Below are 27,579 nucleotides of genomic sequence, written 5' to 3'. Positions count from 1 at the left end.
TCAACCTCACCCCAGCTAAAAACAGGTTTTTCAAAGTCAAACTTAGTGACTTTAAACAAAGTGCTCTTGGGAGACACCCCAAGCTTATCCTTGTATATAATCTTCTTAATATTTTCTCTTCTTTTTCATGTTTTAGGATAATTTGATGGGTTTTGTGAAGTGTTTTCAGGTCTAAGGTGACTAAGGAATGCTGTGGTCCAAGGACAAATTGAAAAGGAGTCTGTGAACAAGCTGAGGAAGGACTTAAGGAATGAAAACTGGTGAGCCGCCTGGTGTGCTACTTGGGTGTGCGAGTTGGTCCAAGACAAGTCCATGCCGCACAAGGGAGTTCAGGCCAAGCCAAACCCATCTCCAGTGATGTCTGGCCTCATCTGGTGCAGATACTCACTCCCCTTTTGCATAAGAACCACACCAGGTATCACTCCAAACACTTGTAAATGAGCATTTAGCATTTTTCTTTATCTTTTGCATTTCATGTTTGATTTCTCCTCTTTCTCATGCTTTTATAACACAAGGGACTGTGTTATTTAAGTGTGGGGGAGGGGTTTTGTGTTTACTAATCATGTTTATTCTGCTCTTATTTTCCTTTTCACTTTGAGTCTCATTTTGCATTCATCTAAGTGCATATAAAAAACCAAAAAAATGGAAAAATCTGAAAACATTTCACAAAAAAATGTTCATTCTAGTTGCATTTCACATTTTTAAGATTGAGTCTAGTTGCATCATATAGGTTTCATTGTGCATGGGAGTAATGATAGGTTCTTTCCTTGAGAGTACATCACTTTGAGAATTTGGATTAAATATGCTTGTGAAATGACTTCTGTGCTTGCAAGGCTTGAAATGGTTTGAATCTGAGAAGCAAGTTTGAATTGAACTCAACTCTAATAAGTGAAAACCTTGAACTTGACTTGAAATTATCTTGTGATGCATTGTTTGAATAAGCTTGTGGATACCTATATACATATTTGAGCTAGAATCCTGTTTTTACCACCCTCTTCCTTAGCTCAAATAGCTGAGTCCACATCTGGATCAGTTTTCCTCACCTTGAACCCATCCTTCCTTCAAGCCAAATGTTTGTGTGTGATTGAAAGGCCACCTTGGATCAAACTTAGCAGAAAGTGTTAGGTTTAGAGCGACAAGGGCAAGTCTCATTGAGTTTTAAGTTCCATCATCAAGGAGCTGAGAGATTTGGCAAGAACCAAGTGTGGGGAGATACTTGTTGGTGAGTGGAAAAAGGAGAGATGAGTGGAAAAAGGAGAGTGGTGAGAACTAGGGGATAGAAAAAAAAAGAAAAGAAATCAGTCTTGGAGTTTTGAGTCAAAGAAAGGGAGCTCTAGTGTTTTGAAAAGAAAGAGTCTAGCCTCTAAGTGAAAGGAAAAGAAAAGAAGCCAAAGAGCTCAAATGTTTTAAAAAGAAAGAAAAAGAGGCTAGAAGTTACAAAAGAAAGTGAAAAACAGCTATGTAAAGTTTGAACTCCAAGACTTGAGTGTGAAAATGCAAAGTGAGTCCCCTAGTGAGAGGAAAATGAGTGTGGAAAGTGAGGTTCTTGAGAGGTTGAGCAAGTGAGAAAGCTTTGAGTAGAGTGTGGGGTGGGATGAGTCCTTGCCCTTGTATGCATAGGTTGCTTTTTACCTTTAGCATTCTGCCAAAGTTTGATCATTCATAGAGAGATCCCCTTGCTGCATTGAACCCACTTAGGCGCTGATGAGACCATTTTAGTCTCATTACCTCACCCTAGCCAAACTTTGCTTGTTTGAACACTGCATCATTTGATCCACTTGGTAAAGAGCTTAATGAATGTCAAAGAGTTGAGGAATAAGAGAACTTGTGGAGATTACTGTTGAGTTGATACATCAGAGTATGGTCTTGCATTGCATATTGAGCATGAACTTGAATTCTCTTAGTGGTCACTTTTCTCTTTCAAAGGAAAAATGAGCTCCCAATGCATTCAACCTTTTCCTCTCATTTGTTCCTTTTTTGCTTGAGGACAAGAAAGGATAAATGTGGGGGAGTTGATATATTCATAAATTGCATCATTTAATGTACATATTCTAGTCCAAATTATGTCTCATTTGCATACATTTTAGGTCTTTAGACATTGTTTTAGGACTTAGGAGATTGCATTAGGTCCAAGAGAGTTTTGCATGGTTTGGAGTGTTAAACAGGTGCTTTTGGAGCTTTGATCATTCCAAAGCTGTTTCTTATCATCTCATCATCTCATTTCTGCTTCTAATCATGATTAACATCATCTCTTGCAAAAGATTAGATGTGTTCTTCATGATTAGTGAGTAGTCATCTTTTAAACTTCTAGGTGTGTAGATTAGGGTGCTTAGATGTTTGATTTGTGATGTTTAGGGTCTAGATTCTCATTTCATTTCCTTAGTTAGCTGCTCTTAATGCTAGATCTCTCATTATAAGCTTGATCTAGAACTTAGGCATTTCTCCACCCACAAGGTGTTTGATGAAATGCCTGAATAAACTAACTTAAGGGTTTATGCCTTTTTCATCATGGGAATGATTTGTTAAATGCATGAATGACATATTATAACTGTTTCTTAATGCTCATTGATTCATATTTCACAAATGATGATTTGGTTTGAAAGTGGATTAGTGTAGAGATTAATGCCTTCATGAGAGGATTAGTCTAGATTAGAGTTCTTAGTTGAAATGTTTGAGATCATGTGATTGCTTGTTATGTCTTTCTGTATAAGATTTAGTCTTCTTGGTTGAGAGATTGTTTGGTCACTTATTAGGCTGATGCATATCGATTGCTGATTGCTTGATTATATCTAATGGTTGTTAGACTTGATTAAGTGATATGCAAAGGGATTATTGTCATGGGAATGAATTAATCTGATTAAGAAGCCTAGACTAAAGAGTAGTAAGTGTTGCATTATGTTCTTAGCATCATGATTCATATCTAAAGCACCCTAATCAATGATCACATCTAGAGGTTTAGCTTTTATCATTTGCTTAATCACCATCATCTTGTTTTGTTTGCTTGCTTAGTTCATTAATCATAGCTTGTTTGTTTCTTGTTTTATGCTTTCTTGTTACTTTGTTCACACCAAAACTCATCTTTGATCACTTGACTTAAGAACTTATCACATAAACTAGTGCCTAACTACCACACATATGGATTGACACCCCTTATACTTTGACAAGGGGATTGATAACCCTTCTTAAGGCCTTAAAAACTTAAGTTATCAAGTAGAGGAGGGTCTGGCCAAGCTCGAGAAGGCCAAAAACGACGAGAACGATTTGGGGCAAATCAAGGGCAACCTTGCGATGATTGTCGTCCTGAAGAAACCAGACGCCCCAACGCTCGATGATGAGGAGGCGCAGCTAAAGAGCTTGGAGAGCGAATATGCCGACGACGACGCGTATGAGCGCATCGCCTCCGAGATTCGAGGCGAGCTGGTTTTCTCGCCCGTATCGCCGGACTCGGTCGACACCAGCCTTGGTAACGAGCCGCTCAAAGAGACAGCGGCGAACTTAGGCGTCGTAGATCCGAACGGATCGAACGTGGGTACGCCGGTCCTCTCGAACCTCCTTGCCGAGCGTGAAACGCGGTCCGCGGCCTGATACTCTCTGCTTTCTCCTATTTTGTCTCACATGCTTCTGTACTTAGGATTTTTATCTGCTTTTTGAACTCATATGTTACTGGTGCCGGGATGGCTAAATCCACCTGACAATTGTCATTTCTTTTGCATTTGGTTATGTTATTCTTTTCCTTAGCCGTTTTCTGATTCAGTTGTTTCCGTGAGAATGTTTACGAAAACTGTTGGCTTAGAAAGGATTGTCATGGATGAAAATTGCTGTGTCGAGAATGATTTTGATTGCTTCCTTAGCCAAAATTTTTGAAATTGATAAAAATACGGGCTAAGGGGTGAGTTGTTTTGAGGATCCCGTTTGGATTCTTAATCCCGATCTTGGAGGTAGTTTTGTAACGTGTCTTTTAGGTGATTCTGGAAAATTTTTAAGTGATAATGTCGAGGCAAATTTTTGCTGGCAATGCCGAGCCGTATTTAACGACGAGACGTTTTCGCTGTGTAAGGTGCCGAGCCGTGTAAACAACGAGGTGTTTTCTCTTTGCGTGGTGCCGAGCCATGTAAACGACGAGGCGTTTTCGCTTTGCATAGTGCCGAGCCGTGTAAACGATGAGGCGTTTTCGCTGTGTATGGTGCCGAGCCGTGTAAACGACGAGGCGTTTTTGCTGTGTATGGTGCCGAGCCGTGTAAACGACGAGGCGTTTTCTCTTTGCGTGGTGCTGAGCCGTGTAAACGACGAGGCGTTTTCGCTTTGCATAGTGCCGAGCCGTGTAAACGACGAGGCGTTTTCGCTGTGTATGGTGCCGAGCCGTGTAAACAATGAGGCGTTTTTGCTTTGCATGGTGCTGAGCCGTAAGAACGACGAGGCGTTTTGTTTTTGTTAGCCAAGGATGATTTGGTAGTCTCATTGAATCTGACTATGGACCGGCGTTTCTGAGAGGATGAATATGTTTGTCCGGGTTTTAAGAGTTTACTTCGGTTTTAGAGAAAGCGATGTAGTCTCGACTTATATTCTCGTGTGCGATAGTAAACCGTGGCGACCTGATACGTTTTTGGTCTGATAACTTGCACCCTCGTCCTAGGAAAGGTGGTAAAAGTCCGTTTAGAGAACTTTGTATTTGTTGCCCCGTTGTGGCCAGCAACGAGACGAGGCGTTCGGAGGCTTAGTTTGCCGAACTGAAACTGAGGACCGATAAAGGTCCGAGGTAATCAGGTCATGATATCATGCCGAAGTGGTATGATTACTCGCTGAAGTGATGAGTGAAAGAATTTAAAAATCCAAACTTGTTAAAATAAGTTGCTGATTTAGAAAGAATGAGAAACTAGCTGAAGCGATAATGAACGAACTAGAAATCCAAGGTAAACGTGAAATAAGTAGATGATTCAAAACAAACTGAGAATGTGCCAAGGTGGCGATATTCCTAAGTGAGCAAGCTAAAATTGTAGAGTTAAAGGAGGTATGTGTATACATACCCACTCCCCCCCCCCCTTTTTAGGAGGGGGGACAGCTGAACCCGTCCGAGGACGGGCTGCCTACGTACCCTTTGCAGGGATCAAGCCGTCCCGTAGTTCATGCTGGCCGTGCTGTAGCTTTAGTGATAATACTTCTTTAGATGCATTGCGTTCCATGATCTAGGAATCGCTTCGTCAGCTAGTGTCGCGAGTTCGTAGACTCCTGGACGAACCACTTTTGTGACCTTGTAAGGACCTTCCCAATTTGCTCCGAGCTTGCCTGCGTTCTTTTCGGCAGTGTTTTGGAAGACCTTTCGGAGGACGAGCTCCCCTTCGTTGAACCTTCGACTACGAACGTTTTTGTTGTAGTATCTCGCCGTTGCTTGTTGATAGTTCTGGATTCGAATTAAGGCTTGGTCGCGCTTTTCGTTGATTAGGTCGAGCTCATCTAGCATCATTAAGTGGCTCAAGCCCTCCTGTCCTGGTAGAAGTCTTCGTCGAATACCTGAGAAATCCACCTCGGGGGGAATTATGCACTTCGATACGTAGACCAAAGCGAATGAAGTTTCCCCGGTGGCTCGGCGCGGAGTTGTCTGATGAGACCAAAGGACTCCTTCGAGTTCGTCTGCCCACCGTCCCTTCTTGGCGTCGAGCCTCTTTTTCAGACCGTCGAGGATCGTCTTGTTGGCTGCTTCGGCTTGTCCGTTCCCTTGAGGGTATCTTGGCGTGGATTTGCTGAGGCGGATTTTCCACTTCGGCTTCTGCTTCGAGCGATGTAGAGGTCCAACGATGTCCATCGACCATCTCATGAACGGATAAGGTGACGAAATTGTTGGAGCGTGCCGCTGACACTTCTCGCACTTCGCCGTAAATTTCTCGCAGTCCTTGACCATCGTGGGCCAGAAGTAGCCATGCCGTTTTATCTTGATAGCAAGCGACCTTCCGCTGGAATGGTTCCCGCACGCGCCGCTGTGCACCTCGTGCATGATCTTTCTTGCCTCCGGTCCTTCGACGCATGTCATGAGAGGCCCTGAAAATCTCTATTTAAACACCTCGCCATCGACGAGGACATACCGTGCGGCCTGAGCTTTTAGTTTGCGGGCTTCCCATTTGTCGGTTGGCACCTCTCCATCGGCGATATACACTCGGATGGCTCCGAGCCATTCTTTGTCGCAGCCATACTCCGGCTCGGCCAGTGAGGCGTCTTCATCCATAGGAATGGCTTCGTCGTCCTCTGGTTCTTGTTCAAGAGGATTTATCAGCCGAACTCCTTCCACCTCTTCGATGCTAGGACGTTCGATGAATTCAACTGGGATCGTCCGTCGGAGGTCTGGGTCCGAGGTCGAAGCGAGTGCTGCCAAGGCGTCGGCCGAGGTGTTTTCTCCTCGGGGATGCGCGTGAGTTCAAACTCGTCGAACTTTTGCACCAACTCTCGGACCACCTTAAGGTAAGCTCCCATTCGTCCATCCTTTGCCTCGTATTCTCTGTTGAATTGACATGCTACGAGCTGTGAATCGCAAAAGGTTCTTATCTTTCGAACTCCGATTCCCTGCGCTAGTCGTATGCCGGCGATCAGTGCTTCGTATTCCGCTTCGTTGTTCGAGGCGTGGAAGTTTAGGCGAAAAGACTGCTTCAATATTTCTCCGGTGGGAGACGTGAGGCGGATTACTATTGCCGAGCCGTGTTTAGACGACGAGCCATCGACGTGCAGCGTCCACACTTCGTCTAGAGTCGGCTCGTTTGTTGCTTCGGCTGGAAGTTCAATGAGGAAATCTGTGAGCACCTGTGACTTTGTAGACGACCTGTTCCGATACTCGATGTCGTATTCACTTAGCTCTATGGCCCATTTGGCGAGCCGACCGGATTGGCTAGGGCTGTGTATGATCGAGCGCAGCGGGAGCGTAGCGAGCACAACAATCGAATGTGATTGAAAGTACGGGCGCAGTTTGCGACCCGAGACTATGACGGCTAGGGCGACCTTCTCGATCTGGGGGTAGCGGGTCTCGGCGTCGGTCAGTGTCTGGCTAATGTAGAAAATGGGTTTTTGCTCGGATCGTTCTTCTCTGATAAGCACTCCGCTTACAGCTGTAGCAGACACTGCAATGTAGAGGAAGAGCGGCTCTCCTTCGACTAGTTTTGCTAAGATTGGTGGGCTCGCCAGATAATTCTTCAATTCCTGGAAAGCCGTCTCGCATCGTTCGTCCCACTCAAATTTCTTGTTTCCTCGGAGGGTGTCGTAGAAGGGCAGGCATTTGTCTGTGGAACGGGAAATAAACCTGTTTAGCGCGGCGACTCTTCCTGTGAGCCAGTCCGGATATTTGGCCTCGGCGATTGATCCTACTTTGAGTAACCTCTCGACTTCATCGTTCACTGCTTTAGCTAGTTCGGGGCCGAGCTTCCTTCTTTTCTGCTTGACTGGTTTAAAGGTCGGATCCACATTCAGCTCGTGACAAGTTACGTCGATACTTATGCCTGACATATCTTCCGCTGTCCAGGAAAAAGTGTTGATGTTCTCCTTGAGGAGGGAAAAGAGTTCGCTTCTCAGAGGCTCTTCTAGTTTTGTTCCAATTTTGACGCATCGCTCCGGACGCGCCTCGTCTATACACACCGAGTCCACTGCATCACATACCGGCTCGGCGCATGTTTCGCGGCTCTCCGTGATCTGTAATTGCTATAAGAGTTTCGAGAGCTCGTTCGCGGGCTCTCAGTCTGTCTTCATCTTTTTTGCGGTCGATGTCTGCTCGTGCGTCGGTGACGGGGTTCCTCAGCTTATGTTCGGCTAGGCAGCACATTCGTGATTCCTTCTGATTCTCCCAGCTCGTTTTGACACCTGCTGGAGTTGGGAATTTGAGGCAGAGATGATAGGTGGAGGGTACCGCCCTCATCCCGTTGATCCATGGGGTTTCCATGATCACATTGTAGATTGCTGGGTGATCAGTGACGCAGAATTCGACGATCTTAGTGACTCCGCCAGCTACCACAGGAAGCCTGATCGTCCCCATAGTCATCGTCGTTTCTCCTGAAAATCCGGTTAGAGGTTTGGAGATTGCTTCCACCTCGGAGAGGTCGATTCCCATTCTTCTAAGTGTTTCCCTGAAAATGACGTTCACTGAGCTTCCAGTATCGATGAGCACCCTTGCCACGTCATGATCCCTGATCGTTAACTCGATCACCAACGGATCGTTGTGAGGTCAAGCAATTCCTGCCGTTTCCTCCTCGGCGAAGGAGATTACTGTGTTTGGGATGTCGGTTGGTTCTATCCAATTCTCCTTTGCTTCGGCTCGGCGCTGATAGGCTTTGATGGAGGACACGGTATCTTGGTAGTATTGAGATCCACCCATGATCATATTGATCCTTTGCCTCGGCTCGGGTCGCTCTTCGGGTTCGCCTCTCCTTTCGCGTTTGGAGTTATCGCCTCGTCTAGGAGGATTTGCGAGTTCCGCCGCGCCGTTCGGCTCGGCTCTCTCTTGTTGTTCGTTAGGGACGAGGTCTTTGAGGCTGACCGCGTTTTGGAGCTCTCCCGCTGCCATCTTAGCTGCGAGCTTTGCTCCTAAAGTTCGGCATTGAGCCGTTGAGTGCCCGTAGGTCTGGTGATACTCGCAGAAAGCCTTCTCGTCGTAGTTAGCGGACTTGCTTACCCAAGTGTTGTTGTGTGGCTCTCCTCTTCCGCGTCCGGCGCCTACCTGGTAGTTATGGGCACCTCCGCTTCTAGGTTCGTCCGAGCCCTGCATTGTTGTGTTGTTCGATGGGTTGCCCTTCTTCGCGGGGCGCGGCAAAATTGAGCTTCAGATTGCTGCTTTCGTTGCCTCGTACTGCTCGTCCAAGTTTTTCATCTCCTCCTCGTTTACGACGAAGTCTGATGACCGGTGCAAAGCGTCTTGAATTGTTTGTGGCGTGTTGAGAGCCATCTCCCGTCGGAACTCGGATTTGTACCACAAAGATCGTTTCAGAGCCTCGAGCGCGGCCTTGTCACTTATCCCTTCTATTTTGGACACGTCTGCCTTGAATCTTGTCATGTAATCCCAAAGTGGTTCGTTTGGTCCTTGGGATAGTGTCCACAGGTCGGCATCAGACGTTCCTCTGTCCATGAACATCGAGTATTGTTTGAGGAACAAGGCAGAGAGCTGTTGAAAACTGCCGATTGAATTGCGCTCCTGCCTCGAAAACCATTCGACTGCGGCTCCCTTAAGATGCTCCACGAAGAGCAGGTAATATCAAGCATCTACTTCACGCTCGGTAAGTTTAGCGGCGTTCTTTGTGAAGGCTCGTCCCATTGCTATCCGAAACACTGTGATGTGTGCTTTCGGATCGGTTGTTCCTTTGTAGAACGGGATTCTCACTTTCCCGGGCTCGGGAATCCTTGCCTCCGTGATTCTTGCCATGAATGGAATTCTCTGGGTTTCTTCAACCATTCGGTCGATTTCGGGCGCGGTGCTTGTTGCGTTGTGCACGTGGGACTTCATGGCGCGTATTTCAGCTACTATACGAGCCATTGAGGCTCGCAGCTCCTTGAGTTGGAGAGTTTGTGCGTGAGTCATTCCCTTTGATTTGGGGGGGGGGGGGAGGTCGCTCTCGCTCCTCTCTCCTCGGCTCGTCTTTGCGTTCTGCCTGCTCGATCTACTGGAGGTTTTCTTCCTCCTCGGTTGGGTTGTCGCCGCGGGTCGGATCGGAGACTTCGTCAGTTCGAACGCCGTTTAGTGCCGAGGCGAGCTCTTCTTGACTTATTCGCCGAACCGAGCCGGTTTGTTACGGATTCGTGGTTCCATCGTTCTGCTGGGCGTCCACGTCGATCGCATCGTTTTCTTCTTCGTCGGCTCGTCGCCTTGAGTTTCGGCGGAGAGGGGGCGGCTCGGTCATGTTGACTCGGGTCGCCGCGGGAGTCTGTTCGTCGAGGGGACGAAACATTGGAGGAGCCGAGGGGTTTCTTGCGCCGCTCCCTGAGGCTTCTGCAGGTGTTGAGAAATCGAAGCGTCTCCGGATTCCATCCATCGGGTCGGGAATTCCTGCTCTCCAAGTTGGGCGTAGTCGCTCAGCCGCCATCGCGTCGAGCCTCTCTGTAATCGTCTCGTTTCTTTTTTCCTGCTCGTCGATTTTCTTCATCAGCGCAGCCATCATGTTTCGCATCCCCTCTTGGGTTTCGGTTGTCGCCGTCGTTGTTCCTGATGCTGGAGCGTCCTTCTCCGCGCCGTTATCGTTGTTGTTGTTATCGTCGAGGGTGTTGCTCGCCATGTTCTTCGGATCTTAAAGTCTTGTCGATTTTAGAGTAAGAAAGTTTCGATTCGCCACACACGGCGCCAAATTGTGTGAGCCAAAACTCGCACAACCAGAAATTTGTTTAAGGAAAACTAAGGGATCTGAAACTTCTAGGGTTATCGCAAGAACAATAAGATCGAAAGAGTGTTTTTACTGCTGTGAAAGTGTTTAGCTCTTATTGCTTAAGGTTGCAAAAGTTACAGAATGAATTGTATACATCGTCTATTTATACTAATTCTCTGAACCGCCTAGCCGAGAATCTCGGGAGAGATTTTTGGAATATTTTCTTATCGCCTCGTGTGGCTCACCGCTTTTGTATTTCGCCAAGGGTTTCTATGGGCTTCGTCTCTCAAGGCATTGGTTCGGCCCATCTGAACTTCTCCACGGCTCGGCCCACTTGCCATTTGAGTCGAAACGTGATTTGGTCCACCTCACCGAGGCGTGGCTCGGCCCAAGCATGTTGAAGTGCGGCTCGGCCCATTTCTCATGATACGGCTTGGCCCTTCTATCTTTCTTCACGGCTCTCCCCATTGGTCTATTTTCACGGCTCTCCCACTTGGTGACCACGTCTCTCCTACTTGTATTGGTAACCACGGCTCTCCCACTTTTCTTGGTGAGCACGGCTCGGCCCCTGTTTGGTGGACGGCTCGGCTACTTTGTCTTTCTACTATACTTAGTCATTTTGAGATGGTTTTATCTGCTTGGGGTGAAAACCGACCCCAACAATCGTTGAGAACAAGGTTGCAAGAAAGCTAAGCTTCTTTGAATAATAATGGTCAGAGTTTTGTTCTTACAAGTCGAGACATCAACGATATATATAGTAAAGGTTAAAAGCCTTAAACGATTAGGAAAAATAAAATTAATGTTTAAGTAAAAAGGAAAGCAAAAGAGAATAAGGAAAATTAACTAATGCTCAAAACCATATGCATTCCTCCTTTGTCCTGAAGATTTGTCCAACGTAAATGTATTTCCTTCGTACTGAACATCAACTATCCCTCGCGCTAACCCATCTCGTATTAATGGAAACAAGTTAACTCTATTAAACATGTTAATAGAAATAACAGTTACAAAAATAGTTACACGGTAACTTTTTTGTTTGCTAACCTCCCCCTATAGGGTCATCAAAGTATGGAGGCGCATCTCTTTCGTGCAAGGCAGGCTCTACTGTTGCCTCAACCGTAACAGCCGGTGTGTAGTTCATTATGACCAAATTTCCGGACAGTAAAAATGGCGGGTAGCTTAACTGGTGCGTGTTAGGTGGTAACAACTGTTGTGGAAAGCCTAACACATTATTGCTATGGGGTAACAGTTCAGTGGGAGTCCCTAACGGTTGAATGTTAGCTGGTAAAATTTCATGGGAAATCCTTGATGATGGTCTTACTTCACAGATCTGAATACCTCTCTCAATCATCAGTACTCATTTACCTTTGTTAACAAGCGTGGTAGGCTCTTGTATGGTAATTGCCTACTGAGTGGCTGTTTGCAACATTGGGTCAGGAAAGAGGTCACCCTATAAACATGCGATCAAATACTCACCTTCTCCATCTTTCTTTTGTTAAGTCAATATGCATTAATGTAATAAGAAGCATCAAATTACCACCTCGCCTACGAGTGATATATGAATGTCAAGCTCTTCCACTGTGTCCAGCTCTCCCTCAGAGAAGTCATGGCTACTCAATGAAGGTGGAATTGACGTGGAGGAGGAAGGCGACTATACATACGCCATAGTGACTTGTGTTGGCACAACAGTGAACTCACGTTCATCATCGATGTATGCCCCAGCTAATGTAAGTTGTAGTCCTGCTTTACGGCAGGCGGTAAGGAGTTACAACGCTTTCACGGGACCATCAATATCCATAACATCAACGGCTTCAGTTACATTTTCGACAGCCTTCTTGACAATATCATCTACAGCTCTCCTAAAGAGACCTGGTGGTCCATGGAAGAAGCGCGAGAGCTCTGATAGATCACGAGGAAGGGTAGTGGCATTTCTTAGCCTTTCTCCGTTGCCAAAGTTCATGTCCGGAGATGCATCAAACTTTATTCCTGCAGATTCATATGACGAATAAACGGATATTTTAGTTTATATGTTGTTGACAACTTCTCTATATTTGGTGAAGGATTGTTACAAGTAAAAATAAAGCAATAGTTTACCTTTTCCTCGTCCAGAAGTGTTGACTTTTGCAGCTTCTGTAGCCGGCCAACTATTGGAACCACTTGCAAAGACATCTGTTAAACAAAAGCCTAGTAACGTTTGGCTTAAAACTTTCTCTGAAAAATACATTCAAAGTTTACGTAAGATTTTCGCACACAATAAAGTGTAGAAGTGTGTTCGGTTTGTACCTTCTTTGCTGTCATCACTGGCAGCAAGGTTGTACTTTCCATTCTTTCAACAGCTGTGATAGAAAAGATTTTTGATTTGATGTTAATTTATTTTCAAATAAACTTCATAGGTTCATTGAAAATGTGTAAACCTTTTTACCTCTCAAAGGTGGTAGAACTGTTCTAGGACTGTCTGTTAAGGATGAAGTGCTCGAGTACTGCATACCATAGGGGAAAATAGATAGTCCTGTAATGTCGTTGTTAACAAAGTTAGCATTTAAGTCCAATGCTCTCCTAAATATGCTAACAGTGCTCTTTGCTGTCGTAGGGTGAACCTTCACTCTCAGAAACATCTCGTCCAGATCTGCCTTAAAAAGGCCGCATCTTCTTCATTCAAAATGAATATGGGTGGAGATTTCCTCCATTCTGGACCCAGGATCCAATGGGGCCATGTGTAAGTTATGTCGACATCGTCTTTTGCTTCCAATTTGAACCCCAATCTGATTACATCCAACATCGAACTGAAAGAGTCTCCTTCCTTCATACTGGCGGAGGCGTTAAATACCACCTTCGTCAGGTTCGTGAACTCATGTTCCATTACTCCGTTTTTTCCACACGTCTCGAAAAACAGCCACTTGAAGAGTCATCGAACCCTAATTCTATGTAGAATTTTAAAGGTCGTGTGTTATATATTGTACATAACTGCGATAGCGAGATTTATCGATAGTTGTGGTTAAATACATAGCAAAGTTAGGCATAAATTTTTAAAACAGGGATAGCATAGGAAAAATTTCACCTTGCCCTATTCTCAGGAAAACATAGATTTTCCAACTTCTTCCTCACTTTCACCTGCACTTATTACAGACACAACCAAGTTTCTTCGTATTTAATGAAGCAGAGAGAATGTTTTTTGCTGACCCCTACTTACCGTCGATGCATTAAATAGAGGAGGTAACAAATATTAAATTAATTGTTAGCATTCCGATGTAAGTTATTAGCTGAATTAGTTATCGACCATAGCGTCCAATAACTTTTGCATTCGCTCAGGGCATGAAATGCTAATGTCGGTTTGCAAAATCTTCCGAAAATATTGATGTATTCAGCAAGCGTAGGGGCAAATTGGGCAAGGAAAAATCTGCACCACTTTTCAACTTTATTTTTTTTATTACTTAGTAGTTTGTTAATTTATTGGTCAACTGTTAGTTTATACCTAAGTAGTCATAAATAAATAACTTTATAATTTGATTATTTAATGAAAATTTTCAGTCTGCGCTAATAGAGTTTATGAAGTAAAAAAATGAATTAATGGGTTAGAGATGGTTTAAGTAAATAAAAAAAAATCCAAATGACTTTAGAAAATCCGAAAGTAGATATGAATTGATCAGAAATTTACAGTAAAAAACTTAGATGACTCTCTCAAAGATGAAGATGAGAGAAGAGAGAGAGAGTTCTACGTAACTGTTTTTTTTTTCAGAAAAACCATTTTTATTAGACATTCAAGTTTTTGAAGAACCGGATTTCCTAAATTTTAGGGAAACTAGTTTTTCAGAGTTTCTATACTTTTTAAATAAAAACCAAAAACCACCATTTATGGGTTTTTCCAAGAAGTTGCCGTAAGTTGTTGTTGGTGTGTCTTTTTTATTTTTTAATTACTGCTATTTTTCTCAACCAATAATTACGAAAAATAAAAAAAGCAAAACAAAATTGTATTTCTAAAATAAAAAACATAAAAGCAAAACCAAAACTCATTTTTACAATAACCTCATTTTACCTATGTGCATTTTTATCTATCATTTTTACTGTAGAAAAAAACTATAATTTTATAATTTATAATTAATTATAAATTGTTGTTAGTTGATTTCTAAAAAAAATATGATTTTGATACTTCAAATTTATTTATATAATTTTGTAATTTTAAACACAAAAGTAAACTAAAAATTAAAAAGCATAGAATTTTTTTTTTAAAATAATTATTGATAAGAAAACCAGAAACTAAACAAATTATATCATTCAAGGTTTTAGAAAACAAAAATTTACAGCAAAATCAAAAACTAAAATTTTGAAAACCAAAATCCAAAAATCAAAAACCAAAAGCTAAAAACTAGAAACCGAAAACTAAAAACCATGCAAACATTTGTGGCCAAAAACTTTCTAAAACCGTTGCTCTGGTTGACTGTTGTGGTTTATTACAATCATTTATGGCTTCACCTTATTTCAGAGGTAAAATAGTAAAACCAAATAACCCTACCCTAATCTTCTTCTTCCTCCGCCGTAACTCATGTTCAAAATTTCAATAGGCGCTAGTCAGGCAGTTGTGTGAGCCAAAATTCGTACAACCAAAAATTTGTTAAAGAAAACTTAAGGGATCCGAAATTTCTAAGGTTTATCGCAAGAACAGTAAGATCAAAAGAAGGTTTTTGCTGAAAAGTGTTTAAGTCTTATACTTTCAAGTTGTCAAAAATTACCTCATGAATTGTTTACAGCGACTATTTATATGGAGTCCATTAACCGCCTAGCCGAAAATCTCGGGAAAGATTTTCAGAATATTTCCTTATCGCTTTGTGCGGCCGCCGCCATAGTACTTTGCCTAGGGTTTTTATGGGCCTAGGTCCTTTACGATCTTGACTCATCTCATTCAAGAAGGACTGGCTTGGCCCAACACGAAGAAAAGTGGCTCGGCCCATTCTTCCTATTGCTCAGCTCGGCCCACTCTTTGTTCTTCTCACGGCTTGGCCCATTTATCTTCTTCCACGGCTCGGCCCACTCGTCTTGGTGAGCACAGCTCGGCCCACTCGTCTTGGTGAGCACAGCTCGGCCCACTTGTTTTGTGGGACGGCTCGGCCCATATTCGGCGGGCAGCTGTTCCTTCTTGCCAAATCTGTTTTCTCCAGTACTTAGTCATTTTTGAGATGGTTTTATCCGCTTGGGGTGAAACTGACCCCAACAGCGGTCAGATAGGGCTTAATTATATATCATTGTTTAATTTACAAAATATTGCTTTGGTGTAGTGGTTCAAGCTGTTGAGATTTCTTAATGTCAAGGGTTCGACACCCAAAAGGCAAAATTTTGTGTTTAACTCATTTTAATTTGAATACAGTGAGTGGTATACTGTCCCACATCGACAAAAGTGACTAAAGGTTACCTTCAACATCTTCTATAAATGATACTACACGTCAAGCCATATTCCAGCTACAAGGCTTGAACCATTGGGCTTCAAAAGTCCCATCAAAAAGTTAAAAATCAGAACTAATTAATCGCAATCGGCCTGATTAATTGTTGATCAAATTGATTAATTGTTGACCAAGCCAACTAATCGACGGTCCGATTAGGTCTTCTGATTACAGTTTAATTGCGGCATTAGTCCGATGAGCATCTAGTCGGACGATTAATCGGCAATCCGGTTTCTAGATATAGAAATTGGATTTAGAGTTTTTATCTTTCGTCATGCCAAAGCGTAATGACGAAGAAATTGTTTTTGATGACGGAGAGGACGAGGACAGTGAAGAAGATCCTATAGCCATTGGAGATGGCTCATCCAATGGCTCTGAATAAGACGATTATGAGGGTAATGAAGATCTTAGCTTGAAGATATTAGAGAAAGCGTTATCGAGACGTGATTCAAAGGAGACAAGTATGTTGGATCTCTCTGGTTTTGGTGTAGTAAATACTGTGATTGTCAATGGAGGAAACTCAAAGAGTAGTAAAAAGATGAAGTGAACCAATCCAGAAGATGCCCATGAAATTGTCAGTATGAACGATTCTCTTCTATGTCATAACTTTTAAAATTAGTTGTTTTTGACTTCAATGTTGTTATTTGTTAAGGAAAGTTTGATGCTTGTGTTTAATGCTCTTCGGTTTTTCTTAGTTTGTATCAGTCCATTGGTTCAAAAGACCAAAGTGAGGATAAGATGATGGAAGATTTAACAAAAGGGAAAGATGATGATGATGAGGTTAAGGTTTAGAGATCTGCTGAACCAAAAGCTTGAGAAATATCTAGTAATATGGTTTTGAAAAAGCTTCTTGTGAGTTGAAATCACTGCTCTTCATCTCCCACATTTTTTATTGGAGAATACTTCTCGCTGTGATGAATATTATTGGGGTCTTGTGTTATTCAGCGTGGAATGAGGTACTTTAACCCTCCTGATGTTGGGGAGAGTTGTTATAGTGTGGAGAGCAAGGTCATGTAACTGTTAATTGTCCAACTCCAATCAAGCGTAGAAGGCCTTGCTTTATATGCGGGAGTTTGGAACATGGTGCAAAGCAGTGTTCAAAGGTGCAGCTTTAAGCTTAATGGTCGGCGTTTTATGTAGCTGCCTCACTTTTCGTTTCTCTAATATACTCATAAGGCTTATGTATAAACTCGTAGAAGTCTTTGAGTGTAGTTATGTGCTTCGCATGGCAGATTCAGGACGACTAGCGAAATTATTATTGCATAGGATTGCTGACTGAATTTTTATTGTTTTTATAGGGACACGATTGTTATATTTGCAAAAAAGGTGGTCACCGGGCAAAAGATTGTCCAGATAAGTACAAAAGTGGGTCTAAAACAACCATATGTTTAAGATGTGGAGACTCTGGACATGACATGATTTTGTGCAAGTATGAGTACTCCCAGGATGATTCAAAGGTAACTTCGTTTTCATGAAACTCAGTACTCTTGCCTAGTACAGTTGGATTATATGGTAGATCAGACGGATGATAATGCTATATTTCTGTATTTACTTTGACTAGGATATACAATGCTAGGTCTGTAAAAGCTTTGGCCATTTATGCTGTGTTGAACCGGGTAACTCACCGTTATGGGCTGTGTCTTGCTATAGATGATGTCAGCTGGGTCACGTTAGACTGGTAAGTTGAATAGAAAAAGGAAAGAACTGAAAGTAATTCTAGTCGTGATAGAGCTTAACGGACATGTGTAACCACAATCTCAACAATGACAAGACCACAGAGGGATCCAATATCAGCTTTCTTGGTATGGTAATAACCACTGAAGAAAGTAATTCTAGTTCTTGCCTCAACCGCCTTGAACTTGAAACTCGCCGTCTTAACGTGACCTCCACCGACTGAAGTGTGTGGCACTTTCAGTGTATCTCTGGCTGCAAAAGCTTCAACCATCATGGACCCATGGCAATCGTTTCAGTTCTTTCCTTTTTCTCTCATGTCATGACTTAGAGTTCTTTTTTTTCTTACATGTAGGTCTTCAAGAGGAATCGTGAGCTATTTATTCCATCACATAAATCTAACAAGAGAAATAAACAAAACTCGGAACACACTCCTACTCCCCATGAATCCAACAGAAAGGCAAAGAATAAAGAAAACTCTGAACACATTTCTATTCCCCGTGAATCCAACGGAAAGACGAAGAAGAAGAAGAATAAAAAAAACTTGGAACACAATTATACTGCCCATGAATCCAACAGAGAGACAAAGAAGAAGAAAAATAAAGAAACCTCGGAACACTACTCTACTCCCCGTGAATCCAATGGGAAGATGAAGATGAAGAAAACACATAAAAGAGAACATGGAGAACATCCGCAAACTACACCACAGAAACCAAAACTGAGAGGCGGTTGGATGAGAGATGTTCGGGAAGATTATTCTTTCCAAAGAGGAAATATCAGGAGGCCAAGGTCTCCTATTACATCGGGTCATAACCATCATAGGTTACCCACGACATATATAGGTCATACTCATAACCATAGATCACCAACATTTAGTTCTGGTGGTCATTATCTAGGTTCTCAATCAACCACGCCATATGGTAGAAACCATAGAAATTCATCATACGAGTCTAGTGGGCATCTCTCGAATCATCCGTATTCAAGGTAGCAACCTCATTATCCTTCTCCTTCCCATCATCATCAGAATCACAGATATGAACTTGCACCGTCAAGGTATGGTTCGACTCATCACTATAGCGAGTTTCCAAAGAACTATGGTCGCTGGTAGTATCAATTGATATTGTCAGAGACGATTATTATGCTTTATGGTGTTTGTTGGGATCAAAGGTTAGCTTCACTAGCCTCTTGTATTTGATTTGGGCACTGATGTCAGCTTCTTATTGTTTTGTCCTCTTCTCTTACGCAAGTAGTTTGTTCAGTCCTCATTTCTTTCCCTCAAGTAGATTGCTCAGATTTTCCTTTGTTATATCTGTTCTTTAATTTAACTTTTGAAGATTTTGTATTTGTTATCAAGCATGATTTTATTTATAAAATTGATTTTTGTTTTCTTTAATCAATTGGATTAGTTGTTTACAAGAAAGAGGGAAACATAAGAAGGATGCCTTTTCTAAAATTTTAAAAATATTAATAAAAAAGTACATATTTCACTGTAGAAACTGATCATGATCTTGAGGTAATTCTTAATTTCCACTCCAAATAGCTTTTAACGATATCTAGGCCACATAGCTCCTACACAACGGGCATTGTAGCCGGAACTGACAACTGAAACATTGAATCCAAACCAACCTCACCTTTCCACATCCTTCGCTGTTTGCGTGCTACTTTAATCGCCTCTCTTGTGGCGCAGTGCACCAAAACTGTATTTAGCCAGTAGCAACGGAGGCTCTCTTGAAGCTGCATTTACACAAACCACCATATGATCATAAAGTTGATTGCCAGTTTTTGAAATGTTTTCTACTATGGACTGCCCATTAGAAGAGAGTACGCGTTTTTCATGGCAACTGCTGTTTAGTGTCTCGACGTTGAACTGCCTAAGAATGATGTCTATGGTCGGTATCTTGTATGACCATGTGCTGTCTGTCACAACGAGTCCATCCGAATCAGTTATGTACTCTTCAAGCATGAAAAATCCAAGTCCTTGCACAAAAGCTCATTCAATCTGGATAAAACAAGATTTGTAGGGGAAGGTTCCATTTGCTTAAACTTGTGTGCTCTTTTTATTCATATTACCTGTCCTAAATTGACAGCCGGATTGAGACTTTTGCCACAGTCATACAAGATATCTGTCTGTAGAACCGTGGTTTTTTCTGTCACAAAGTCTACTTCAACCTATAACAACACCATTGGATTACTAAAGTTGCTCCATTTCCATAACTCAAATTCAGATTTTCAAGGACAGAAGAGAGTACGCGTTTTTCATGTCAGCTGCTGTATAGTATCTCGACAGTTAACTGCCTAGGAATGGTGTCTATGGTCGGTATCTTGTATGACCATGTGCTGTCTGTCACAACGAGTCCATCCGAATCAGTTATGTACTCTTCAAGCATGAAAAATCCAAATCTTTGCACAAAAGCTCCTTCAATCTTGAAAACCTACATGAAATCCAGTTTATTTGAATTTAAAAACAAATGTGTTATCTCTAGTTTACGTGCCCAATGTTATAAAAGAGATGCGAGAATTGAGATTTCTCGCTTTGCCATTACCGTTGAATATACATGATAAAACAGTGTTGGAATTGGGTAATCTAGTCAACTTGGAGATATTGGAGAATTTGTCAACAAAGCATGGGAGTGTGAGTGATCTCGAGTGCATGACACGGCTCAGAGTCCTCTCTATCTATATCAAAGGCAAATGGTGTACTATGGAAACTCTATCTTCAGCTCTAAGTAAGTTGGGACACTTAGAAAATCTTACCATATTTGATGATCCTCTCACGAATGATGAAAAGGGATTGGTTTTGGATTGCATTCATCTCAAACAGCTGGAGTTGAATATATATTTGCCAAGGCTATTTGATGTCCGGTTCATGGATCCATGGCAGGTCGTTTTCAGTTCTTTCCTTTTTCTCTCATGTTATGACTTAGAGTTCTTTTTTTTTACTATATGTAGGTCTTTAAGAGGAATCGTGAGCTATCTATTCCATCACATAAATCTAACAAGAGAAATAAAAAAAAACTCGGAACACACTCCTACTCCCCATGAATCCAACAGAAAGGCGAAGAATAAAGAAAACTCTGAACACATTTCTACTCCCCGTGAATCCAACGGAAAGACGAAGAAGAAGAAGAATAAAAAAAAACTTGGAACACAACTATACTGCCCATGAATCCAACAGAGAGACGAAGAAGAAGAAAAATAAAGAAACCTCGGAACATTACTCTACTCCCCGTGAATCCAATGGGAAGATCAAGAAGAAGAAAACGCATAAAGGAGAACATGGAGAACATCCGCAAACTACACCACAGAAACCAAAACTGAGAGGCGGTTGGATGAGAGATGATCGAGAAGACTATTCTTTCCAAAGAGGAAATATCAGGAGGCCAAGGTCTCCTATTACACCATCGGGTCATAACCATCATAGGTTACCCACGACATATATGGGTCATACTCATAGCCATAGATCACCAACATTTAGTTATGGTGGTCATTATCCAGGTTCTCAATCAACCACGCCATATGGTAGAAACCATAGAAATTCATCATACGAGTCTAGTGGGCTTCTCTCGAATCATCCGTATTCAAGGTAGCAACCTCATTATCCTTCTCCTTCCCATCATCATCAGAATCACAGATATGCACCTGCACCGTCAAGGTATGGTCCGACTCATCACTATAGCGAGTTTCCAAAGAACTATGGTCGCTGGTAGTATCAATTGATATTGTCAGAGACGATTATTATGCTTGATGGTGTTTGTTGGGATCAAAGGTTAGCTTCACTAGCCTCTTGTATTTGATTTGGGCACTGATGTCAGCTTCTTGTTGTTTTGTTCTCTTCTCATACGCAAGTAGTTTGTTCAGTCCTCATTTCTTTCCCTCAAGTAGATTGCTCAGATTTTCCTTTGTTATATCTGTTCTTTAATTTATTTTTTGAAGATTTTCTATTTGTTATTAAGCATGATTTTATTTATAAAATTGATTTTTGTTTTCTTCAATTAATTGGATTAGTTGTTTACAAGAAAGAGGGAAACATAAGAAGGAAGTCTTTTCTAAAATTTTAAAAATATTAATAAACAAGTACATATTTCACTGTAGAAACTGATCATGATCTTGAGGTAATTCTTAATTTCCACTCCAAATAGCTTTTAACGATATCTAGGCCACATAGCTCCTTCACAACGGGCATTGTAGCCGGAACTGACAACTGAAACATTGAATCCAAACCAACTTCACCTTTCCACATCCTTCGCTGTTTGCGTGCTACTTTAATCGCCTCTCTTGTGGTGCAGTGCACCAAAGCTTCATTTAGCCAGTAGCAACGGAGGCTCTCCTGAAGCTGCATTTACACAAACCACCATATAATCATAAAGTTGATTGCTAGTTTTTGAAATGTTGTCTACTATGGACTGCCCTTTAGAAGAGAGTACGTGTTTTTCATGCCAGCTGCTTTCTAGTATCTCGACGGTTAACTGCCTAGGAATGGTGTCTATGGTCGGTATCTTGTATGACCATGTGCTGTCTGTCATAACGAGTCCATCCGAATCAGTTATGTACTCTTCAAACATGAAAAATCCAAGTCCTTGCACAAAAGCTCCTTCAATCTGCACAAAACAAGATTTGTAGGGGAAGGTTCCATTTGCTAAAACTTGTGTGCTCTTTTTTTTCATATTACCTGTCCTAAATCGATATCCGGATTGACACTTTTGCCACAGTCATACAAGATATCTGTCTGTAGAACCGTGGTTTTTTCTGTCACAAAGTCTACTTCAACCTATAACAACACCATTGGATTACCAAAGTTAATCCATTTCCATAACTCAAATTCAGATTTTCAAGGACAGAAAGTTACTGAGAAAAAAAACAAGGACTTGCCTCACTAACTGCAACACCATAATTCAGGTATTTCGTAGGAGTTTCTTCTGGAGTATACAAGTCACTAGCTGATAAGTTCATAGACTGAGCATAGGCCTCCGTTTGGACATAAAATCTAGAATAAAAATGAAGAAGCATGATCAAGAAACAGCAAGTTAAGGAAAAAAACCTGAGAAATCAACTCATTCCAGCTGATTGGACCACCCGTTTTCTTTAGAGGTTTCAATCTTTCGACTAAGGTTTCACAGCAGAGACAAACAGCTGAGCAGCTTCTCTCAGATGTTGTGCTACCTCCTGTAAAGTTTCCTTGGACCATGCTCAATGTATCTGATTGTACAACTCTTATCTTCCCCACGAGCTATTATTTTCCATTGCATTGGAGCAAACCAAGAGCATAACCAGTCATTTGCTTCACCTTTGTCCATAGCCCTTGTCCAAGCTAGATTCCACCAACTTCAACAACGATCGAGCCATCGCTCAAAACGCTTACTCTCCCTGGAGTTGCAAACATGGAGACCTCATAAGTGATGGGTACTCGAGATATCCCTCGTTTTCTCCATATGTTAGACTCGTTGAACGCTCTGACACTCGAAATCCAGTCCTCATCCCACATTGAAGAAAGAGTATACTCATGTGGTTCACCAGCACCATCCTTGTAGAAAAAGGCTAAGCTCTTATATGTATGGAGTTTAATCTTTCTTATGGTATCAGCCTCCAAGGAGAGAGTAGAGGCTACATTTTTGATTATGGCTTCAGCGATATAGGTACCCTGCACATCCCCTGGTGCTCTCATGATTGCTTTGCTTAGAAGATTTGTTTTACAAAGCTTGAAATCAAAAGATAAGGCTCCCCACTTGTACTTCTTTAGCGCCCCTATGATATTTGATGGCATTAACATACTTAGTCCAAGAGTTGCTCCATCATCAATCAGTATTTCTAGCTCCAAATCTGTGATCTTCCCTGTGGATCTGAATCCCACACTGTAGGTTATCTTCATGGGATGCCTCCCACCAGTCATGATCATATCTGTCTTGCGGTTTACATAGGTCCTCATAGGACGCTGCAGTTTATTAGCTGCAACAGCCCACGCTGTTGCAACCTGGGAAGATGTAAAAGCTTTTGACATTTTTGGTCTTTTTCTTGCAGAAAGTGAGTGAGAAAGAGGAAAGTTTTCGAAAAACTTACTGGCATTGCTTTGACAGATTTTCCTCCAAAACCACCACCGACACGTCTTGTTATGATACAGACTTTGTTTTCAGAATGCCTAGGCAAGCAGCAACAGTGGAGTGTACATACTGAAGGGTCTGACATGAACTATAGACTACAATGGAGTTGTCTTCATCTGGCATTGCCAGAGCAGTTTGTGTCTCCATGTAGAAGAAGTATTGCGAGCCAAGTGTAATCTGTTTCACATCAAAGTTATAGAGATTGAACATACATCTTTTAAAAAATGTGAAGAAGAGGCTACATTACATACATCCAAGCTGAGAACGCGATGATCGGCTTCAGCCATTCCTTTTGATGTGTCTCCAACTTATTGTGGGTATAAGAAAGGGAAAATCTCGAACAAACTAGATTTCTTGACTACTTCTTCCGTAGACAAGATCGGTAGTTCCAAATCCTCTGTTTCATATGTAACTACTGCAACATTGGCTGCAATATCCGCATGTCTCTGCGTATCTGCAACCTACAACTTTATGTGTTACTAAAATCAGTGTTAATGAAGCTCAAACTCATGGAAAATAATAGACTTACCACGAGGGTAATGGACTTGCCTACACAAGTGGTGACCTCCTCTGCGAATAAAGGCTCAGTGCTAAATGCAAACTTCATACCAACATTCTGTCTACCTTTAGGATCATTCTTGTAAGAAATAATTGCAAGAACACTGTCAGGTACAGAGTTTTCCTTGAAATGAATACATTTTATCCGTTCGTATGGCTGTGCTATAAATGAAAGGTCCATAGAGGCAGATATTTGGGAGCTGGAATGTCGTCCACATAAACAGGTTCACCAGAAGCTTGAAGGGAAGCTCCAGATTTAGTAACAGGCTCCCCAATGGGATAGAATTCGTCGTTTACAGGAACAATTTGTGTAGAAGACAACATTGGCAACGGCTTTGGAGGATCGAAGTAGTAACCATTTGATGTTTTTTCTGTTGTATGACTCGAAAATAACTCGAAAAGGAATCTTGGCGCCTAGCTTGACCTGTAAGCAAGATTGGTTGTACCGTTTTAAGGCACGACGATATTGCCAAGTAAGGTAATGGCTTCATACAAAACATTTTCAGTGATTACTTTCCCATAGAGGAACTCCTTAACTTCCTTACACCTAATAGCGTCTTTGGTCCCGTAAGCACCAAAAACCAATCTACAGTTAATTACCTTTGTATCCTTCCCTTCAGCCAAGAAAGCAGCATTCAAATAAGGTTAGAGCGCTTCCTTGTGGACGCGGTGCAGCTCGATATCATTCCCTTCAGCTAAGAAAGCAGCATTCAAATAAGTTTGTTTCAGAATTGCCAAAATGGAATTACAATACTCAAAACCGGATTAAAAGCCTCGAGAGGAGGTCCCTGAAGGAACTCTTCCACTGTTAGCTTTTTAATTCCTCTTGACAAGCTCATAATGTTAACCGATGCACCAGATGCAATAAGGAAACTGTTTTCTCTGAGCCATTACAAGGTTTCCACCAATGCTACCAAAGTTCCTAATAAACCTCGCAGCTATCTTCTCCATATGAGTAGCAAGTTTCCCAAACATCTTTTCAACTCGAGGCGAGACTCGAACTACCTTTAGAGCAGCAATTACTTTAGATATTGTTACCACAGCTCCTATCTCAACCCCATTCTTGTTTTCTCTTATCGCTTTCATCTCCGGTATTCGAGTTATATCTATGTATTTGTCGTAATTATGCTCTCTTTCATCCTTATAGTATCTTGTACCAGTATTACCAGCAACCAATTTCATAGAAACTCCATTACCATTAGCCTAACAAGCTCCCAGTAACCTTTGAAGCTCCTCAACACTCGCCGGGCTACACCATCGGTACATTCCAGAATCTGTAGACTTAATCTCATCCTTGAGAAACTCTAGAAATGTACAGACACGCTTCTTACTATCAAACCGAGGTAAACTCTTATTGGAATCACCTTTCTTGCAGAAAGAGTTGAAACCAAGATCCTCAATGTCAACATCAGAGGCAAAGCTCTTGCAAGCATCACCAATCGGACGGTATCCAGTACACCAACATAAGTTTCCGGAGACAGCTTTCTCTGCCTCCAGAACAGTAAACTCAGAAGAAGATTCAGTCTTTTCAGAGTCTAAGAGAGCAGAGTAGAGAGAAACACACATTCCAGGTGTGCAGAAATTGCACTGATAGGCGTGGAAACCGGAGAAACGATTGTGAATCAAGTGGAAACCGTCTCTGCTGTTTCCAAGTCCTTCTGATGTAGTGATGCTGCAATGGTTTATATTGCAGAGGAGCGTAAGGCAAGAGCTGACTGTGAGATATTTGACGGTTTTTAGAATAGGATTGTATTTGGAGAGAAGAACAACACAAGCACCACATCCTCCTGAACCAAACAAGAACATACAGTATCAGATAAATGAACAAGAAGAAGAAAAGGAGAATCGAGAAATGGACTCACCTTCGCCGCAGCTGAGCTTAACGCTTTTGAAAGGAGTCTGATATCGAAGGAACTCTAACAATGTTGTTGAAAGGTCGACGGAGGAGAGGTCAAGCTCGAACTTTTTTCAAGACACTTGACCGGAAAAGATAAGTGCACTTTGATGACAGAGGTAGCCAAAGCCTTTTCACATATACCGAAAATCGGGATATCACAAATGGCTCCTCCACTTTGAGCTCTCCAGAAGCGAACACTACAGGAAATACGAGTTTTAATAGCACACGAGGATAGCGTTTATTTGAATTAAGCTATCATTTTGTATCTGTTTTTTTTGTAATAGTGGTAAATATGCGTGATCGCTATAATACGTGTGATATTGAAATTCGCGGAATAGTTTTTTTGTAAAATCATTTGTTTTCATAGCAGACTTGTACTTTAAACGCTGTAATATCTTATGGCGTAAAATTTTTTTTCGATTCCCTCCATACTTAGAATTTTTTTAGTGAGGAAATACTGATTTTTCCCTTTTCGATTTCCCCATACACTTTCACTCTTTCTATCAAATAGCTTTTCGATCTGCTAGAAACCCAGAAATCGTTAACAATCAACGATTTCAAATCCTTTGATTCTCCGATTTCAAACTCAGAAACTCTTAATCTCTTAATATCCTGCCAATTTCATTATCTGTTCTTATACTTTGCTTCATAACTCGAGACCCAGAAACCTTCTCCAATTATTGAAATCTCCGAGTTTGAAATCTGTAAACCTTCTCCGATTCCGATAGACTTCCGATTTCCAAAGCGTACCATCGACAATTGCGACTAACTCTTGCAGTCGAAGAATCACATTCTCATCTTGAAAAACCTGTTCGATTTGAAGGTACTAACTTTGATATATCTGTGCATGTTAGTCCGTTGGTTTTGAGTTGTTATATTATAATCTGAGTTTAAATCTGATCTATTACGCAGGAAGGAATTGTTCTTGTAAGGATTTCTTCAGGGGAACGTAATTTTTAGGCTTGATGGCTTCAGTAATTCGCGAATCATCTTATTGTTTGTTTTAGTTGAACTGATTGATTATTTTTCTTATCTTTTGCAGTTGGAGCCCATCAAACGAGGAAGAAAAAAAAACTTTAAAGGTATAGCAATGACTGAGATTTGATTCTCTATTGAGTTGTTTAAATGTCTTTGTGAAGTTGATTAAGTGATTGTGTGGTAAATTTGTGTATATTTTGTTGGAGCTGTGGATTCATTGTGGTACCATGGATAAGGCTTGGGTATGGTTACCAAGGTATGAATTTCTTTCTGTTAAATTTTGTATACTTAATTGCATACTTCTTTTTGTATCTTTCCATTGAGTTTGTGAATATTAATCTTGGTAATGATCTTGCCTTATAGGGCTAGCCTTGAATACGAGCAAGGTGCTACTTGTTTTGTGTATGAATCAGCAAAGAAATTGGGAAATCTTTCTCATATGTTCTGTCCATGTATCGACTGCCGCAATGTTTGTCATCAACCACTAGGGACAGTGTTGGATCATTTAGTGATTAAGGGGATGGATCACAACTATAAGAGGAATAAATGCTGGAGCAAGCATGGTGAAATAAGGGCAGATAAGAGTAGTGAAGTATCAACATCTGAGCATGAGGCATACAATTTGATTAGGA

At 41.7% G+C, this 27,579-nt stretch overlaps 1 protein-coding gene and 3 pseudogenes across 1 annotated transcript; 1 reads left to right on the top strand and 3 right to left on the bottom strand.

The window, feature by feature from the left end:
• Positions 1–7,624: 7,624 nt before the first annotated feature.
• LOC112089276 lies at positions 7,625–8,734 on the bottom strand. Its single transcript, XM_024160346.1, has 2 exons — positions 8,364–8,734; positions 7,625–8,156 (listed from the first exon to the last, which is right to left on the bottom strand). The coding sequence occupies exons 1-2, from the start codon at positions 8,732–8,734 to the stop codon at positions 7,625–7,627; spliced, it is 903 nt and encodes a 300-aa protein (XP_024016114.1).
• A 7,370-nt stretch (positions 8,735–16,104) lies between these two features.
• On the top strand, positions 16,105–17,750 carry LOC18025496 (annotated as a pseudogene).
• Positions 17,751–18,919: 1,169 nt separating this feature from the next.
• Positions 18,920–20,890, bottom strand: LOC112089275 (annotated as a pseudogene).
• A 628-nt stretch (positions 20,891–21,518) lies between these two features.
• On the bottom strand, positions 21,519–26,040 carry LOC18025495 (annotated as a pseudogene).
• Positions 26,041–27,579: the final 1,539 nt, after the last annotated feature.

This window comes from Eutrema salsugineum, unplaced genomic scaffold (assembly GCF_000478725.1).
Source record: "Eutrema salsugineum unplaced genomic scaffold, Eutsalg1_0 scaffold_12, whole genome shotgun sequence".
Taxonomy (NCBI): Eukaryota; Viridiplantae; Streptophyta; class Magnoliopsida; order Brassicales; family Brassicaceae; genus Eutrema; species Eutrema salsugineum.
This window is presented reverse-complemented; position numbering and strand designations above follow the sequence as displayed.